General features: G+C 48.2%; 1 protein-coding gene across 1 annotated transcript; it reads left to right on the top strand.

The window, feature by feature from the left end:
- Positions 1-1045: 1045 nt before the first annotated feature.
- LOC131482107 (putative uncharacterized protein MSANTD5) lies at positions 1046-2629 on the top strand. Its single transcript, XM_058673760.1, has 3 exons — positions 1046-1118; positions 1714-2022; positions 2307-2629. The coding sequence occupies exons 2-3, from the start codon at positions 1797-1799 to the stop codon at positions 2531-2533; spliced, it is 453 nt and encodes a 150-aa protein (XP_058529743.1). The 5' UTR covers positions 1046-1118; positions 1714-1796; the 3' UTR covers positions 2534-2629.
- Positions 2630-17445: the final 14816 nt, after the last annotated feature.

Below are 17445 nucleotides of genomic sequence, written 5' to 3'. Positions count from 1 at the left end.
GGGAAGGAAACAGGCCCCAGGCCGCTCTCTCTCTTGAATGGGGACCCATGGTTGTAATTTGCATAACTAGGAGCTACCACTGCTGACCTGGCCCGTCCACTCGTGGATTCTGATTCAATGGAGGGAGTGGAGACACTGGTGACTTTCATGCTTCATCTTTGCTGCGACTGTATCTTTTCAAGTCCAGGCATTCCATTCAGATTGTGTCCCCCTGCTTTCTATGTCTATCTAACAGCTGCCATCTTTCCCTAACAATCCCATCAGCTGTGTTGCTTCTGGGTCCCATCATCCATTTCCCAACAGTGTTGGAGTCTGTCTCAGATTTGGTCATTTTAGGTGGGAGGCTGGCATGGTGCATCCATTTCATATTCTAGGGGTGCTGTACATTTGTCATCATTTTTCTGAGGTTCTCAGATTCTGTTAAGTGAATTGATGTTGGGAGGGTTGTCTTTAAGTATTGGCAAGTTGGGACAGGGCTGGGTTTCAGTCTCTATGTAATTTGATGGTACTACTAAGAATTGTCAATGCCCCTTGGGTATTTGGGTTAGGGGATCCGCCATCTGGGAACACAGACTTGTGTGTCAACCTTGGGGATGTCTGCCATTCCCCTGCCTGGTGGTCCTGATGTAGCCTAAGCAGTTAACACCCATCATGTCCCGGCCTGTGCTGGCACAGGGGCTCTCCCTTGACCCTCCCCCTGCACTGCATCACGTTTTACCTCCTGCCTGCAGACCCCTGCCCTGTGGGCCCACCGTCCATGAATCTGATGCCCAGTGATCCATGCCGTTAATCTGGCAACTTACAATTCAGGATAAGGGACAAGAGGGATTTTGTTGTTGTTGTCGTTGCTGTTTTTGTTAATAATCTGCAACTGAGGCCTTCCATCCATGTAGAATTATACATATACCTCTATATAAGCTTTTAAAGAGTTGAGAAATTTCTCATTTCTGGCATTTTGATTGGCTAAACCTTTAATCTATTCACAGATAAGTCCATGATGCAGTTACTTAAAGACTGATTTTTCACTTCTTTTTATTAGAGTGGAAAAATTCAGGCTGAATCTACCCAAGACTCAGAACAACTACAGGAAAGAAAAGACAACCAATCAAAACCCTCAGGTAAAATGTTCTCAAAGCTAGAGAGACAATGCCTCTCCCCTCCCCACGCCAGACAGCCCATCAGGCCCCAGGTGGTGGCAGCTCACGCAGTGACAGAGCTGTTCTCAGCGTCCTGGGAGCTCTCCACCCTGTCCACAGCTCCAGTGACCTGACAGAGGCGTGGATGTGAGGCCCAGCTCAGGAGAGCTGCTCAGGCAGCAAAGGCATGGTCAAACTTTTTTCAGCCTCTAAAATGTGTTGTGTGGAAGCTGAATAGTATCTTGGGCTTTGGGTGTCCCAGAGACTGAGTATGCTGGGCTTCAAGACTGGTGGATGCTGAATATCAGGCTGGCCATTTTTTCTCTGATTGATCTCCCACTGCAAAGGTACTCAAAAAAGCTCGGGGGAAAATGGAAGTTTTGGTGCAAATTTTTTTTTTCCTTTGAAATCCATGCATAAAAGAGGCCTTTAAGTTTAGGACAATGTGTACTATTTGTTCATAATTTTTCTGAAGTGGCCTTCTAAAGCCATGTTGGGATCTTGTTGGTATAGAGGGAGATTCTGAGAATTCCCCCAAATGCACATGTGAAGTGTTCAAGGTACATGTTCCTTCCAGACACATCCATTCAACCATGGAGTGAAGACGAAATCCGGAGTTTCCTGCAAGAGTGGGAGTTTCTTCAATGGCAACACCGTGTGATGAGGAAGAGGAGCTCCATTGTGTCAAGGGCAATTGCTCAGCGTCTCAAGCACAAAGGCATAAAGAAAACATGGCAGGAATGTCTCTCGATGCTGGTCAGTCTCAAAGACTTATACTGGACTGTTTGTGAGGCCAATAAGAAGCCCAGGAGCAAGCCGCTGCCGTGCCCCTTCGGAGACATCCTGCACAGGATTCTGGGATCGAGATGGGAGGACAACTTCTCAGGTTTGTCTTGCCTGGATTCTTCTTCAGAGCCCTTCAGCAAGTGGCATGGGCTGACCCAGATGTCACTGTGTTAGGTGACAGCACCAGGCCCTGCCTCAGGCTCCCTGCTCTGCACACAGCACACTGAGGATACAACTTCCCCTCTCCTGATTCCTTTATCCAAACTGCAATGACCTCGAGGGAGTTGGCTCTTGGACTTGTTCAGTGTGCGCAGGGTGCCAGGGGGAGGGTGTGATCCTAGGCAGGAATGTGGGAATTCAGCACTCCTTGTACCTCTCTTTCAGATCCTGCCTGCGTAGTTGCTGCTGACCTCCCACCTCCACAGTACCAGCTCTGCACCTTCCAGGTTCCCTTGCAGCAACTGCCATGGGCTCCTCCACCTGCATTCTACATGGGTTACCCTCAGGCACCCAGCTACTACACCTGGGACATGAATGCCTTGTATACGTGGCCAGCACCATGCCCATATCCTGTATTTCTTCAGGGAGATGCCAGACCACAGCAAGAGTAGTCATGTCAGGATTAATCTGGCAACAAGAAGATCCTTAACAGAGAAGTGATCTACACTGTGGACATCATCCACACTTCAGGATGAACCACTTTGTCGAAGAAATCATAGCCTTTTATACCCAGAAAGAACCTGGGCGTCATATGTGAAGCTAGCAGTTCTTAGAAGAGGGAGAAGACATTAACACAGAGTCTTGGTACGCTTTTGATTCATTCCTTGTAACTCATGCAAAACAAGAAGAAAAGATAGTATTGAGGCCAGAAATGCTGTCTTCTGTTATTTGAACCAGAGGGAGGCACAAAGGAGATAGCACCGAGGAGTTGGGTCTGCCGCCAGCTCTTCCAAGGTTAGACACTAGCCCTGGCTTGGGAATAGCTCCCTTGTCCACCAACACACTCAGCGCCTAGGGCAACCATTACAGAGAGTGACACGGAATCTGAATTCAGACACAGTTGACATGTTAGACCCCAGCTTTGTCTGAAAGCAACAGAGTATGCAACTCATGAGTTCTTCCTTTCCCAACCCAATGGAATGAACATAAAATGTGAATTAAATGAATGATCATTTATTTAATGTCTCTAGGCCTCAAGTTCTTACTGCAAAGGATGACTTTTGGGGAGTTACACACATACACAGCACAGTCATTTCTTGGTACTCCTTGTGTTTAGAGACATTCTAGTTTCACACGTAACTGTAACAGAAAATGCAGGAGGATCACATGGGTCTCTCTAAGATCTTTTATTGGAGATTCATTTCTTTAGATTTATGTATTTGAAACAGGTACATAGAGGGTGGAGTGAGGCAGAGATTGTCCATCTGCTGGTTATCCCCAGATGGCCACAACACCCAGAACTGGGGGCCTGGAACTCCATCGGTGCGTGGCAGAAGTATTAGCGGGGAGTTGGCTCAGAAGTGGAGCAGCTAGAGCTTGTTCTGATGCTTAAGTGGGATGCCAGCGTCATAGGCAGCACTGAAACTGCTGTACCACAAAGCCAGCCCCAAATGCAAAGTGCCCTAGCTTTTTTTCCCCCTCTTACTATAATTGTCTGGAGATTCATCTAAGTATTGAGAGTATCAATAGTTTATTGCTTTCTATTGCTGAATGATGTTTCACTGAAGATTCCACACTTTTTGTTTCCTCATTCCCCAATTGAACCGCTGGTGAATCTGAGCACCAGAACAGAGAGAGTGGGGGTCAGGCCAGTTTCTTTCATAATACATAGCAGTGCACATTAAGGAATGCCAAGATGAGGTGAGCCGAACCAGATGTGGTTGCAGTGCCAAAACAGCACACGTGAGAACCGGGGGAAGCGGGTGGGAAGTAGGCAGAGCTGGCAGGGGAATGTGGACTCCCCTACTGAACAATCACTCCCACTGGACAGCATGAGTTGGGATGGGGGGCAGACCAGGCAGGGTTACAACACCTGTGTGCCTCATGTGAGCTAGGTTGGGGAAGAGCCAGATTAGGCTGAATGTTCTGACCGGTGCAAGCAATAACTAGAGTGGGTGAGGGTTGGTTAGGCTTTGCCACATCATCAGATCGGAGGGATTGGCACTGGGGCCATTGTGTTCAGTTTAATGCCAGAACCACCTGGAGAGTGCAGAATCCAGAAGTTGGTGTGGCCTAGTAGGGAGATAGTGGGCACCTCCCTCATGGGTAACCACTCCCACTGGAGAGCACAAAACCCAGGACAGGAGCAGGGGCAGGGGTGGCTAGACAGAAAGGCACGTGCCAGTAAGTGTGTGGGCTGGATAGTAGGTTGGTTGGTTTGAACTAGGCTTCAATGCCCATGGACAAGTACCAGAGCTAAATGGGATGTGGGACAGACTGAACAAGCATGCATGGAAGCAGGGTAGGGAGCAGGCCTGGTGGGAATATGGGAAGTCGCCCCAACTGGGCTGCAGCTCCCACTGGTTCGCGTGATGACCGAGTATGAAGTGGATAGTATCAAGCTGGACTACAATGCTGTGGTCCATGCAGTAGGTGTGGATGGCACGAAGGTTTGAAGAAAACAGCTCCCCTGTTTGGCAAGGCTTGGGAGAGCTTCCAGCTCTTTGGCAAGGCCTGGCAAGTCTCTCTGACCACCTTGACACTGTTTCATCCCCTGGTTGCATGGACACTCAAGCACCCCACTAAGAATTCTGTCATCTCTTGAGGCATTGTTGTTTGCCCCTGTGAGACGGTTTTTCCAACCGATGCAAGCTTGAGAGTTAATGTCGCTGAATGTCTTGATGAGTGCACCTTTGACAATTTACACGCAGGTGCACAATGAAGCCCATGCAATTTCTGGGCACCATATTGTGTGCCTACCATTGCCCTGAAATCTGGCTCAGACATATAGCACACCTTCTGGCAAATGGCTTCATAAATATCCTAAATACTAGTGCCAGTGATGGGAGTGAGAGCTGAAACTGCTACGGCAATAAATATAGTTATTGTTATCTCAAAGTCTAGGCTGTCTTTGCAGTTTCTTTAGAGCATAGAAAATGTAGCTGTTTTAGCCGCCTTCATAATTTTTTAACTGGAGGAAATATGGGGTGATTTTCTTAACATCATAGAGATATACTTTTGATTATTGTTTGATTCTTTATGAGGTTGTAGAGCCTGCATTTGTAGGGGGATTGAATGTTTGAAACTTGTCTTAGATCATTATGTTTTTTTTTTCTCTTTTGATGTATTTCTCCCATTAAGTGATAGATAAGTTGTGAAAATTAAATGTAGTAGGAACGTTTTACTGATTAGTAGGCAACCATCTGTGCTTTGGCTTTGGAGTTCTGGCTGTCACCTAACGTCTACTTCTGAAGAATGAATAACGGCTTGCTTTAAAGAAACTGATTATAGTAACTTACAGACTTATCTTTAAGAGCACCTGGTTGACCATGAAGTAAAAAATAACTGAACATCTGTGCATGCTGTCTTAGTTCTAAAGTTAAAGATTTAAAACTCAAATGTTTGTGCAGAGGCTTGTGATGTGTCTAAATAAATAAAAAGGACAGCTTCTACTTGAGCTCAACAAGAAGGCACCAAGTGACAATGTCTGTGTCTTTCTTTATCGTCAAATTCACGCACCCTTCTCGAGCTCCGAACTCGGCTGGAGCTGGTCTCCAGCACGACAACATCCATTGATTCAAGTAGAAGACAGGGCTGGAAACAGAACTGATCCAGCAAATGCAACCACCAGCATGTGCATAAGCTGATTGGGGCAACAAACTGTGCCAGACCCTGTACTGGCAAGTTCACACAAGAATCAGGTTTGGGATCATCTCAGATGAGGTTTCTTTGGAGATCCCTCCACCTGAACTGCTGATCTCAGAACCCCAACATGAAGAGACTATGTCAGCCAGTGGATTCTGAATAGGTTTCCTCGTGATTGGAATGGTGAGATTGGCAGCAATCCAGACCTGTTGAACTATCAAAACTACTTGAGCAGGACCCTCAGAGCATGCCTCACATCGGGGACCTGGGATGGATGGGAGCCTGGGTGGGGCTTTTCCCTTTGTTTCTTACCTGACCCCAGATACAGGAAAAAAATGATATTAGTGTGGAAACAATGGTATTACCCACTTTCCTGTAGCCCTTGACCCTTTGTACCCTAATCACCTAAGTAAGATCATTTAAAATAAATCAATTAATTTTTAAAAAACAAAAACTCAAATGGGAAAGGAGAACACTGGGCCATGACATGCTGCCCTGGCCCCCAGAGGGAGGGGCTGCAGGTTGCCCAGAGAAAGGTTCTGGGAATACATTAGAGTGGGAACAGCTGAGGGCATGTTTCACAGGGAAAAAATGATTTCTAGGGTCTTGCACAGACCAGCCCACTGTGCTCTCAGGTAGACAAGGGAGCCGAGATGGAGTGGTTTAGAGAGGGAAAACCGAGGGCATGTCTGGCTCAGGCCAAGGCTCTGCCCATGTGGGAGACTTAGGCTAGGCTAAATAACACCACCCACAAGTCACTGGGGCTCACCAAAGCTGGGGCTGGGGGCATGCCTGGCTGTGCTAGCCACCATTACCTACCCATGCGTGTGGAGGCAGGTGGTTGGGCTCTGTCAGACGGGGTGGCAGAACCTACCAGAACACTAGCGAACCAAGTCTGGGGGTAGTTTCTGTAGGGGAGTTGAGGGCTCACCTCTGTGGGCCTGCGGCACAAGCCAGTCTACATGGAGAGCTGGGGGAGGTGATGGGCCAAGCCTGCCTGATCCGTGGAACACACATGTTGGTACCCACCTGACACTGAAGCTGGCTGGGAGAAGACCTGGTCGAGCCAAATGTAGCATGTGCCAGCACATCCAAGGGCCGGGACTAGGGGGAGGCCACACCAAGCAGGGCTGCTCCCCTGCTGTCACACATGAGATCCAAGGCTGGGAGCAAGCCTGTGAGGGGAGTTTGGGGAATTCCCCTACTAGACCACAGCTCCCACTGGGGAGTACAAGAGCCAGGATTGGATGCAGGCCAGGTCAGTCAAGACACAATCGCTTGTCAGCATTTGTGTGAGCTTGGGCTGGGGTTAGGCCAGGCCTTAGCACCTGCTGGCACACACAGGACCCAGGACACTGTGGGAGTGCAAGCCGCACACCAAGGCACCCACTGGTATACATGAAGACCAGGTCTGTGGCAGGAAGCCTGGGTTCAGCTGCTGAAGCACCAGTCAGGTTTTGTGATAGAAGGGACTGAGGCAAAACCGACCAAGCTCTATCCACCAGTATTTGCACTAATTGGTGTACAGGGAAATGCAGCCTGCCTCAGAAACAACATAACAAGAAAGGGGATCTGGAGATGTCCATCTGAGGTGATTACCACAGAGGAGAAGGAACCGGGGCATTTTCTTCTGTGGCATCTGAGAACCCTCATGGCAGTTTCCCAGCCAACGCTCCAAGCTGCACCTTCTTCTGTCAGCTGACCATGGCCAGCAGGGACTCCTCAGGCACTCTGTCCCTCTACTCACCCACAGAGGAGCCTCCGGGATTTTCTTTCACTACCTTGCAGGGATCTTCTCCTTGCCGTAACAGAGAGATAAGCTTCACGTAAACAAAACACACACACACAGAGTTGCTTTTGTTTTGACACAAACAGTGATGCCACATTTTAGTGGGAAAAAAAATCACAGGATGACAGAAGGACTTGTGAGGACTTAAACTGTGACCTTGTAATGTATGGAGATGTTTGGGGAAATGTAGGTAACTTTGGTACAATTTAGTGAGGAAAATATGAGAAACAGGAAGGCCGGATTTGGGATGGGTCGGGCTGAGTTAAGCCACAGCATCCACTGTGTGCAAAAGACTCAGAGAGCATATGGGCTCTGCCTGGCTAGGCCCCAGCACAGCTGCTAATGCAAAAGCCAGGGCTGGGGTCAGGCCTTGTCGGGGTTACTGGGGGTCACCCTGACTAGACCACAGAACCAACTGCTATGCATGAGGACCGGGTCTGTGGCAGGTTGGCTGGGCTCGGCTGCAGCACCTGTCCTACCTGTGGCAGGTATGGGGCTGAGGCAGAACTGGCCAAGCTGTATCCACAGGGAATTGCACTGGCTGGTGCAGGTGAGAAACCACACCTGACCCTACGCTGGCTGGAACACACACAAGAGTTAAGTCTGAGGTCACCCCAGGCCAGGGTTCTAGTGGTCTCCCGAACTAAACCACTGGACTCACACCTTGGCCACAGGGAAAACACAGATGTGTGCTCCAACCTTGGAGTGCATGTGTCGGGACTGGGATCCTCAGGTTCTGATGCCTGTGCAGGAGACAGCATATTCAGAAGCACACAGGGGACATGATGGCCAGCTCATCTAGGTCACCAGGGGTCGTCAGCTGCCTTATCAGAGGATGGAGAGCAAAACAGACCAAGCTCTGCTGCATTCTCTTGGGTCTGTGGACACGCGAGGGTGGACTTTGTCAACCAGTAGGCTTTGGAAAGATTCTCTCAGTCCTGGAACAACAAGACCAATAACTGTTAGGGCTGTCAAACCTACTCAAGTAACAGGTTTAGAGAAATCTGCCGCACATCAGGGACTCTGTGGTATAATCAAATGCCCATCCCCGTCCCTGGGTGCTGGTTAGTTTGGCAGCAAGGAACATATCCTCACTTACCTTCCCTGGGAACACAGGAGGAAGAAAAGAAAGAAACGTGTCCCATCCACCTTCCTCTGCGCTTGAACCTGCCCACCCTACTCAGAGGGCCACAGGGGTGTGCATCCGACTCAACTAAGTAAGCCATATGAGAAAGAAAGCTAAACAGTTTTAACTTAGCAAAAAAAGAGGATGTGACCTGTGTGCCGAGGTTGGTGCCAACAAGGACACTCACTAACGGGCACAGAGCTAAGCTGCAGAAGACTTGCTTCTTGGAATAATGGAAAAACAGCGGTGGTGGTTTCTCACTGATGTGCACAAGAATCCTTAGAGTACGAATATGTGTGATGGACACTCTTCCCTGTTTTGTTGTTTTGCTTTCTAGACTTCATTTTGTCGTGCCTAGCGCGAGAGCATAGTGATTAAAGTCTTAACCCTGCACATGCCAGCAGCCAATGTGGGCGCCGGTTCTAATCCTGGCAGCCCTGCTTCCCATGAGATAACACGGATGGGACGGCCCAGCTCCACCACCGCCTGAATGTGCCAGGGCAAGGCTGGGCAGGCGGAGGCCACCTTGGGCCCCCTACTTCTCTCACTGGTGAGCTGGCAGTGGTAATGAGGCCAGCACTGAGACGCTCAGGAACGCCTAGTGAATGATCCAACACTGTCTAGATCACTGCTTAAAACAGTGGGAAATGTCAGCCTTCAAGGCTGACAAGGTGGCTTGTGCAAGCAAGGGAAAATATACAGAAAGAATCGCTGACTGTTAAAAAGGGAAAAACAGCACAGAGGTTGGGGGCACAGGCTGTGGAGATGATCTAACAGGCAGACACCTCTGTGGCCACTACAGAGACAGAGGCCCTGAAGGGAAGTGGGAGCTGGCACAGGGTGCAGTGGGCCCAGGACAAAGTGGGGGCCAGAACCCAGGGCCCCTCAGCAGAAAGCACCCAGGAGCATCTTTCCAGACTGCACTGGGCCTTCTAGTCTGCAGACGGACCCGCAGCCACCCGCCACCCCCGGTGCCCAGGCACTCATTGCCAGCAAAGCCATTCTGCACCAGGCCTCGGTAGCGCTCTTAGTTGCATTTCCGCTCGTCTGATTCCTGCTCTGGGGAGCTTTAGGGGACGCCAAGCCCTTGAGATGGGGAGAGGGGATGGGGTCCCACCCCACACCAGCAGGAAAAGGGGAAAGGCGTTTGGTAAAGGCTCAGGGTCAGGGAGAGGGCAGGGTGTGGCTCAAGCTGTCACTTCCCAAATGGGAGAGGGCTCCCCCACCACGACCACCTTCCCGGGGCAGCGGGGCAGCAGGGTGGCTCAGCTTACATGGTGGTGAGCAGCGGGGGCGTGTAGTCAGGGATGTAGTCCAGGTGGGCACGGACATCAAAACGATCAATCATGTTGTTGGTGTCCCCTTGCCAGGGCATCCTGCAGCCGAACAGGGAAGCCTGAGTTGAGGAGCCCCCTTGCTCCCTCTCCTTGGGACCCTGCACCTGCATGGGAGACCTGGAAGGGCTTCTGGCTCCTGCCTTTGGATCAGCTCAGCTTCAGTCATTGGGGCCACTTGGGGAGTGAACCATCTGATGGAAGATCTTCCTCTCTGTCTCTCCTCTCTGTATATCTGCCTTTCCAATAAAAATTTTATTAAAAAATGATTTTATTTATTTGAAAGGCAGAGTTTCAGAGAGGAGGGCAAATAGAAAAACGGAGAGAGAGAAATCTTCTATCTGCTGGTTCATTTCCCAAATAGTCATTACAACTGGAGCCAATCCGATCCAAGCCAGATGCTAAGAGCTTCTTCCAGGTCCCATGGACCGTGCAAAGGCCTGCGGCCTTGGACCATCCTCTGCTGCCTTCCAGGGCCATTAGCAGGGAGCTGGTGGGAAGCAGAGCAGCCAGGACACTAACCAGCACCTGTATTTGATGCTGTCACCACAAACCTAGCCTAATATACCTAACATGCAATGGGGTCAGCTCCTCTCTACTTCCCACGTTATGGACATTTTTTTCCCAAATAAGGAAGGCAAATGGGGCCCCACAGAGCAATCTGAACACAGACGTAAAAACTCTTAAGGATTTTTTTTTGTGGGCCGGGTGGTATGGCCTAGCGGCTTAAGTCCTCGCCTTGACGGCATCGGGATCCCATACAGACGCTGGTTTTAATCCCGGCTGCTCCACTTCCCATCCAGCTCCCTGCTTGTGGCCTGGGAAAGAGTCCAGGACAGCCCAAAGCTTGGGGACCCTGCACCCACGAGGGAGATTCAGAAAAGGTTCCTGGTTCCCGGCTTCAGATCGGCACAGCACCAGCTGTTGCGGACACTTGGGGAGTGAATCGTCGGAAGGAAGATCTTCCTCTCTGTCTCTCCTTCTCTCTGCAGATCTGACTTTGTAATACAAAATAGATAAACCTTTAACAAAAAACCAAAGAGAAACACACACTCCCCATCTGCTGGTTCACTCCCTCAAATGGCCACCAGGCAGAGACCAGGTGAGCAGGAGCCTGGAGCAGGGAATTCCATCTGGGTCTTCCACATGCGTGGGGAGGGGCCCGAGTTCTTAGACCACTTTCTGCTGCTTTCCAGGGCACGTTAGCAGGAAGCCAGATCTGAAGTGGAGCATCCAACACTCCGACTGGTGCTTGGATACGGGATCCTGTTACGACAAGCAGCGACTCACCATGCTGCGCCACAACATCCACCCTGGGATGGTAACTCCCTCCTCCGAGTGACGACCTCTGCCTGTGACCCAAGGTGTTCCACTGCCTGCAAGACCCAGCCTGCCTGCCTTGGTTCACAATTCTTGATTGGAATGGCAGTAAGTCTCTGCTTTGAGCATTCACCCTAGTCCTATCCCAAGTAGGCCGGTCTCGGGAAATTTTGCAATGCGTGTGCTGAAGTGATGTCATACCTCATTCAACATTAGGAATTTTGCTGTGAAATAGTTATATTGTCTGGGAAACATCCTCCAATGCTCAGTTTATTTTGTTGTTTTTTAAAGATTATTTATTTATTTATTTATTTATTGGAAAGACAGTTATACAGAGAGGAGGAGAGACAGAGAGGAAGATCTTCCATCCAATGGTTCACTCCCCAAGTGACTGCAACAGTTGGAGCTGAGCCAATCTGAAGCCAGGAGCCTCTTCTGGGTCTCCCACATGGGTGTAGGGTCCCAAACATTTGGGCCATCGTCGATTGCTTTCGTAGGCCACAAGCAGGGAGCTGGATGGGAAGTGGAGCTGCCTGAATTAGAACCCATGCCCATATGAGATCGTGGTGCATTCAAGGCAAGGACTTTAGCTGCTACGCTACCGCGCCAGGCCCTATTTTGTTTTGAAACAAAGAGACAGAAAAGGAAAGCAATCATTTGAGTGGTAGGTACCCAACCACTTGAGCCACCACCTCTGCCTCTTAGAATGTGCCTTAGTAGGAATGGAGGCAGGGATGGAGGCAGAAAGGAAACCCAAGCTGTCTGGTACCATTTGGGCCACCTCCCACTGCTTTTCCAGGTCTCCTAACATGGCAGTGGATCAGAAGTGGAGCAGCCAGAACAGTCTCACAAGTGCAGCTTAACTGCTTTTACTACAATGTTGGGCCTTTCAGAGCAGTTTTAACTGTAATACAAAATTGACATGGGCCCAGCACAGTAGCATAGTACATAAAGTCCTCACCTTGCACACGCCAGGATCCTATATGGACAGCAATTTGTGTCCTGGAGGCCCCTCTTCCCATCCAGTTCCCTGCTTGTGACCTGGGACCCTGCACCCATGTGGAAAACCCAAAAGAAGCTCCAGGTTCCTGGCTTCAGATTGGCTCAGCTCTGGCCATTGCGGCAACTCGGGGAGTAAATCAGTGGACAGAAGAGCTTCTTCTCTGACTCTCCTTCTCTCTGTATATCTGATTTTCCAATAAAAATAAATTAATATTTTTAAATGTTTAGGCCTGAATTGAGCAATTCGAAGCCAGGAGTAGGAGCTTCTTCCGGATCTCCCACACAGGTGTAGGGTCCCAAGGTTTTGGCCTGTCCTAGACTGCTTCCTGGACCACAAGCAGGGAGCTGGATGGGAAGTGAGGCTGCTGGGATTAGAACCCGTGCCCATATGGGATCTCAGTGCGTGCAAGGCGAGGACTTCAGCCCCTAGGCTACCACGCTGGCCCTCCCAGATGCATTTCCAATGTGTGATGGGTTTGTTGGGACGGAATCCTGCCATAAGTCAGGAAGCACCTCTACCACACACTGGGTGGCTTAGCAACAGCACAAGTTCATTCTCATAGACCTACAGGTTAGGCAGCCCAAGCTCTGCAGATTTGGTATCTGGTTCACAAATGTACTTTCAAGCCACGGCTCCAGATGGTGGAAAAGGAAGAAACGCCTCTCTGAATTAATCCCATTATGGGGCTCTACCTTATGAGCTCAATCCCTCATGATCTTAATCCCTTCCCAAGAACCAGATTGGGCTGACTCTACCAACTGGTACAAACATAAATTAGAATGGGTGAGGGTTTGTTGGGCAATGCCGCAACATCAGATGTCAGAGGCTGGCACGGGGAGCTAATTCTGTCAAGTCAAATGCCAGAACCACCTGGAAAGTATATCATCTGGGGGTGGGATTGGCCTAATAGGGAGATAGTGGGCACCTCCCTGTGGTTCACACTCTCACCGGACAGCACGAAAACAAGGACAGGAGCAGGGGTGGCTTGACAGAAAGGCACCTGCCAGTAAGTGTGTGGGCTGGATAGTAGGTTGGTTGGGTTGAACTAGGCTTCAATGTCCATTGACAAGTACCAGAGCTAAATGGGAAGTGGGACAGACTGAACAAGCCCTCGGTACATACTGGCATTCATGGGAACCAGGGTAGGGCACACTATTGGTGGGAGTTATGGGGAGTCACCACAACTAGGCTATAGCTCCCACTGGTCTGCATGAGGACCAAGTATGAAGTGGGTAGGATTGAGCTGGACTACAACACCCATTGATTCAAGTGGAAGACAGGGCTGGAAATAGAACTGACCCAGCAAATGCAACCACTAGCATGTGTATAAGCTGATTGGGGCGCAACGGACAGTGCCAGACCCTGTACTAGCAAACTCATGCAAGAACCAGGTTTGGGATCATCTCAGATGAGGTTTCTTTGGAGATCCCTCCAACTGAACTGCAGATCTCAGAACCCCAACATGAAAAGACTATGTCAGCCAGTGGATTCTGAATAGGGTTCACTGAGATTGGAGTGGTGAGATTGGCAGCAACTCAGAGCAGTTGAACTATCAAAACTGCTTGAGCAGGACCCTCAGAGCATGCCTCACATTGGGGACCTGGGATGGGTGGGAGCCTGGGTGGGGCTTTTCCCTTTGTTTCTTACTTGACCCCAGATATAGGGAAAAATTGATATTATTGTGGAAACAATGGTATTACCCACTTTCACCCTGTAGTGCTTCACCCTTTCAACCCTAATCAAATAAGGAAGATTATTAAAAAATACTTCAAAAAAATTTTTTAAATCCTTTCCCACACGTCTTCTGCCTAATGCCGTCATGTTAGGGGGAAAGGGTGTCTTTTATCATTACCATTACCACTGCCATTGCTATTATTTGAGAAGTGGAGAGAAAACCCCTCTCTGTTGGAGGGAAAAAAATGGCCGACCATGGAGGGTTGATGTAATGGGGAAGGCAGAGAGAGAGGGTCAAAAACTGCCAGAAGAAGGAGCAAGGAGTTAAAAATAGTAAAAACTGGTGTGCGAAGCTCCCAGGATACTGCAGAATCAACAAGATCCACGCAACTTGGAGAATCAACCAAAAAAAAACAACAACAGAAGGGTTTGGGGTGAAGGGGGGGGAATCCCAGTCATGTAATGCAATGTAATTAATGAATAAATGAATATTAAAAAACAACAACAACAACAACAACAACAACAAAAAACAAGGCAGTGCTCCAGGGCTTGAAAACTGTGAGTCAAGATCCCAGCAGGGGAAAGGCCGGTGGGAATCTTAGCCCGAGGAAATATAGGCAACTGGAAGAAGCCTTTACAAAAAAACCCTCCAGTGGTGGCTGGAAACCGCAGGAGTGCTGAAACCCCTAGCACTGGTGGCGATATTAGAAACCTTGGAGGGACCCAGGCAAAGACATGGACAGCTACCCAACACCCACTCCCCCATAACGAAATGCCACGGTAGCAGGAGGGCGTTAGGACCCTGAGGCGCAGTAGCTGGCGGCTGTGGTGAAATCCCCGGGATCACAGCTAATCTAAATTCAGGGCCAACAAAAGAGACAGTGGAGCAGGGGCTACCAGATCCCGCACCCCAGACAAAACAAACAAACAAACAAACAAAAACCCAAGAGACGAGACCAGGCGCCTAGGTGCATGGGTTGGAACTACACTGCGGCCAAATACCGCAACCCAGAGGCACTTAAACCTGTTGTGGCCTACGGCCCTTGTCCAGAAGGAAAACAAAAACCTAGGTCAGCAAGCCCTCAGGTCACCCACTAGGTGGCAGCAGAGGTCAAGGGTGACAATCCAACAATACCTTGAATCACAGAAATGGGACGGAATCATAAGAGAATTAATGAGCCAGAAGGAGCTAATGCCACCCCAAAAAGTCACCATAAAGCCTGGTCAATCGCAGAGATTACAGATGAAGAAGTTGCAGACATCTCTGATAAGGAGTTCAGAAAAATAATTATAAAACTCTTCAGAGACAATGAAAAACGATGGGACGAGCTCAAAGATCTCAAAAACCAAAAACGAGATCCTAGACATGAAGAACAAAGTTGAGAGCTTAGCCAACAGAATTACAGCAGCAGAAGACAGGATATCCGAGTTGGAAGATTCCCAGAATGAAAGCAGGCAGATTACTAACCAACTAGAGTCACAACTACACAAGGCGACCAAGACGATCCAGGAGATGAACGACAACATCAGGAAGTCAAATATCAGAATCATGTGGCTCCCAGAAGGAGTGGAAAGAGAGACAGGCATACAACCAGTACTTGAGGAAATTATGCAGGAGAACTTCCAAAATACCTGGAACATGAGTCCAATCCAAATTCAGGAAGGCCAGAGGACTCCCCACAGGGTGGACCCAAAACGATCCTCCTCAAGACACGTGGTAATCAAGTTCCTCTCCAACGAATACAAAGAAAGAATCCTAAGGTTAGCACGAACCAAAGATAAGCTTACATTTAGGGGCAGGTCCATCAGGATCACTGCTGACTTCTCAGAACAGATGCTCCAGGCAAGAAGGGAGTGGAACAAAATCTTTCAAGTACTGAAACAGAACAACTGTCAACCAAGAATACTGTACCCAGCAAAGATTTCATTTGTATTCGAGAATGAAATTAGATACTTCCACAGCAAAGAGAAACTAGAAGAATATGCTAACACAAAACCAACTCTACAAAATCTCCTCAGAAATGCGCTACTCCCAGAGAAAAAGGAAGCAAGCCATAAGCAAGGATGGCAAATTCGGAGACCTCAATAAAGTCCATGCAAAGAAAGACAACCAATACCAACAGCCTCAAAAACACATGCATATGGCATGGCAAAATTACAATCTCTCAATATTAACCCTCAACACAAATGGCCTAAATTCATCAATCAAAAGGCACAGATTAGCAGACTGAATTAATAAACAGGACGCAACTATATGCTGCTTGCAAGAGACACATCTAACCAGAAAAAACTCCAAGAAACTGAAAGTGAAAGGGTGGAAACAAATATTCCATGCCAATGGACATGAAAAAAAGGCAGGTGTGGCAGTCCTATTCTCAGATAACATGGACTTCAAAGTGACAAACATCAAAATGGACAGGGAAGGGGGTGGTATATTTTCTTAAAACGGAGGATCCAACAGGAACCAATTGCCATTCTTAACATTTATGCTCCTAGTCCAGATGCACCCAGCTACGTGAAACAATTACTTTTGGATTTAAAGGGAGATATAGATGAACATACGATAATCCTGGGAGATCTGAATACCCCACTAACACCAATAGATAGATCAACGTGGCAAAAGCTCAACAGAGAAGCTACAGAACTCACACAAACAATAGAACAACTGGACTTAGTAGACATCTATAGAATATTTCATCCTAAGGCCACAGACTACACCTTCTTCTCAGCAGTGCTTGGCACCTTCTCCAGGATAGACCACATAATAGGACACAAAGCAAGTTTAACTAACTACAAAAAAAATCAGAATCATACCACGTACCTTCTCAGACCATCACGGAGTGAAACTGGAAATCAACAACTCAAAATGTCCCAGGAAACATGTAAATTCTTGGAGGTTGAACAATATGCTATTAAACGAACAATGGGTCAAAGAAGAAATTGAAGATGAGATCAAAAAATTTATGGAAACCAAAGAAAACTCAGATACAAAAGTCAAAAACTTATGGGACACTGCCAAAGCAGTGTTGCATGGTAAGCTTATTGCAATTAGTGCGCATGTCAAGGCCCAAGAAAGGCAACAAATACAGGAATTAAACACACACCTCCAGGAACTGGAAAAGCAGCAGCAGAAGGACCGCACAAACAATAGGAAACAAGAAATTATCAAAACAAGACAAGAACTAAATCAGATACAAATCAAAAACACTATTCAGAAAATAAATGAATCAAAAAGCTGATTTTTAGAGAAGATAAATAAAATCGACACCCCACTGGCCCAACTAACAAGAAAAAAAAAAAAAAGAGAGAAAGTAAGAATTAGCAGCATCAAAGATGAAAAAGGCAACATAACAACAAACACTACAACCATTAGGGAAATACTTAGAAATTATTACAAAGAACTATACTCCAACAAATCAGATAACCACTTGGAAATGGAAAGATTCCTAGACTCCCATCACTTACCAAAACTC

This window comes from Ochotona princeps, chromosome 15 (genome assembly GCF_030435755.1).
Source record: "Ochotona princeps isolate mOchPri1 chromosome 15, mOchPri1.hap1, whole genome shotgun sequence".
Taxonomy (NCBI): domain Eukaryota; kingdom Metazoa; phylum Chordata; class Mammalia; order Lagomorpha; family Ochotonidae; genus Ochotona; species Ochotona princeps.
This window is presented reverse-complemented; position numbering and strand designations above follow the sequence as displayed.

What these genes read in the sequence shown, in the direction of transcription:
- LOC131482107 (XM_058673760.1), top strand. Translation starts at nt 1,797, where the DNA reads ATGAGGAAGAGGAGCTCCATTGTGTCAAGGGCAATTGCTCAGCGTCTC. An exon ending in ATGGGAGGACAACTTCTCAG is followed by an intron (nt 2,023 to 2,306) that starts GTTTGTCTTGCC and finishes CCTCTCTTTCAG; the next exon opens with ATCCTGCCTGCGTAGTTGCT.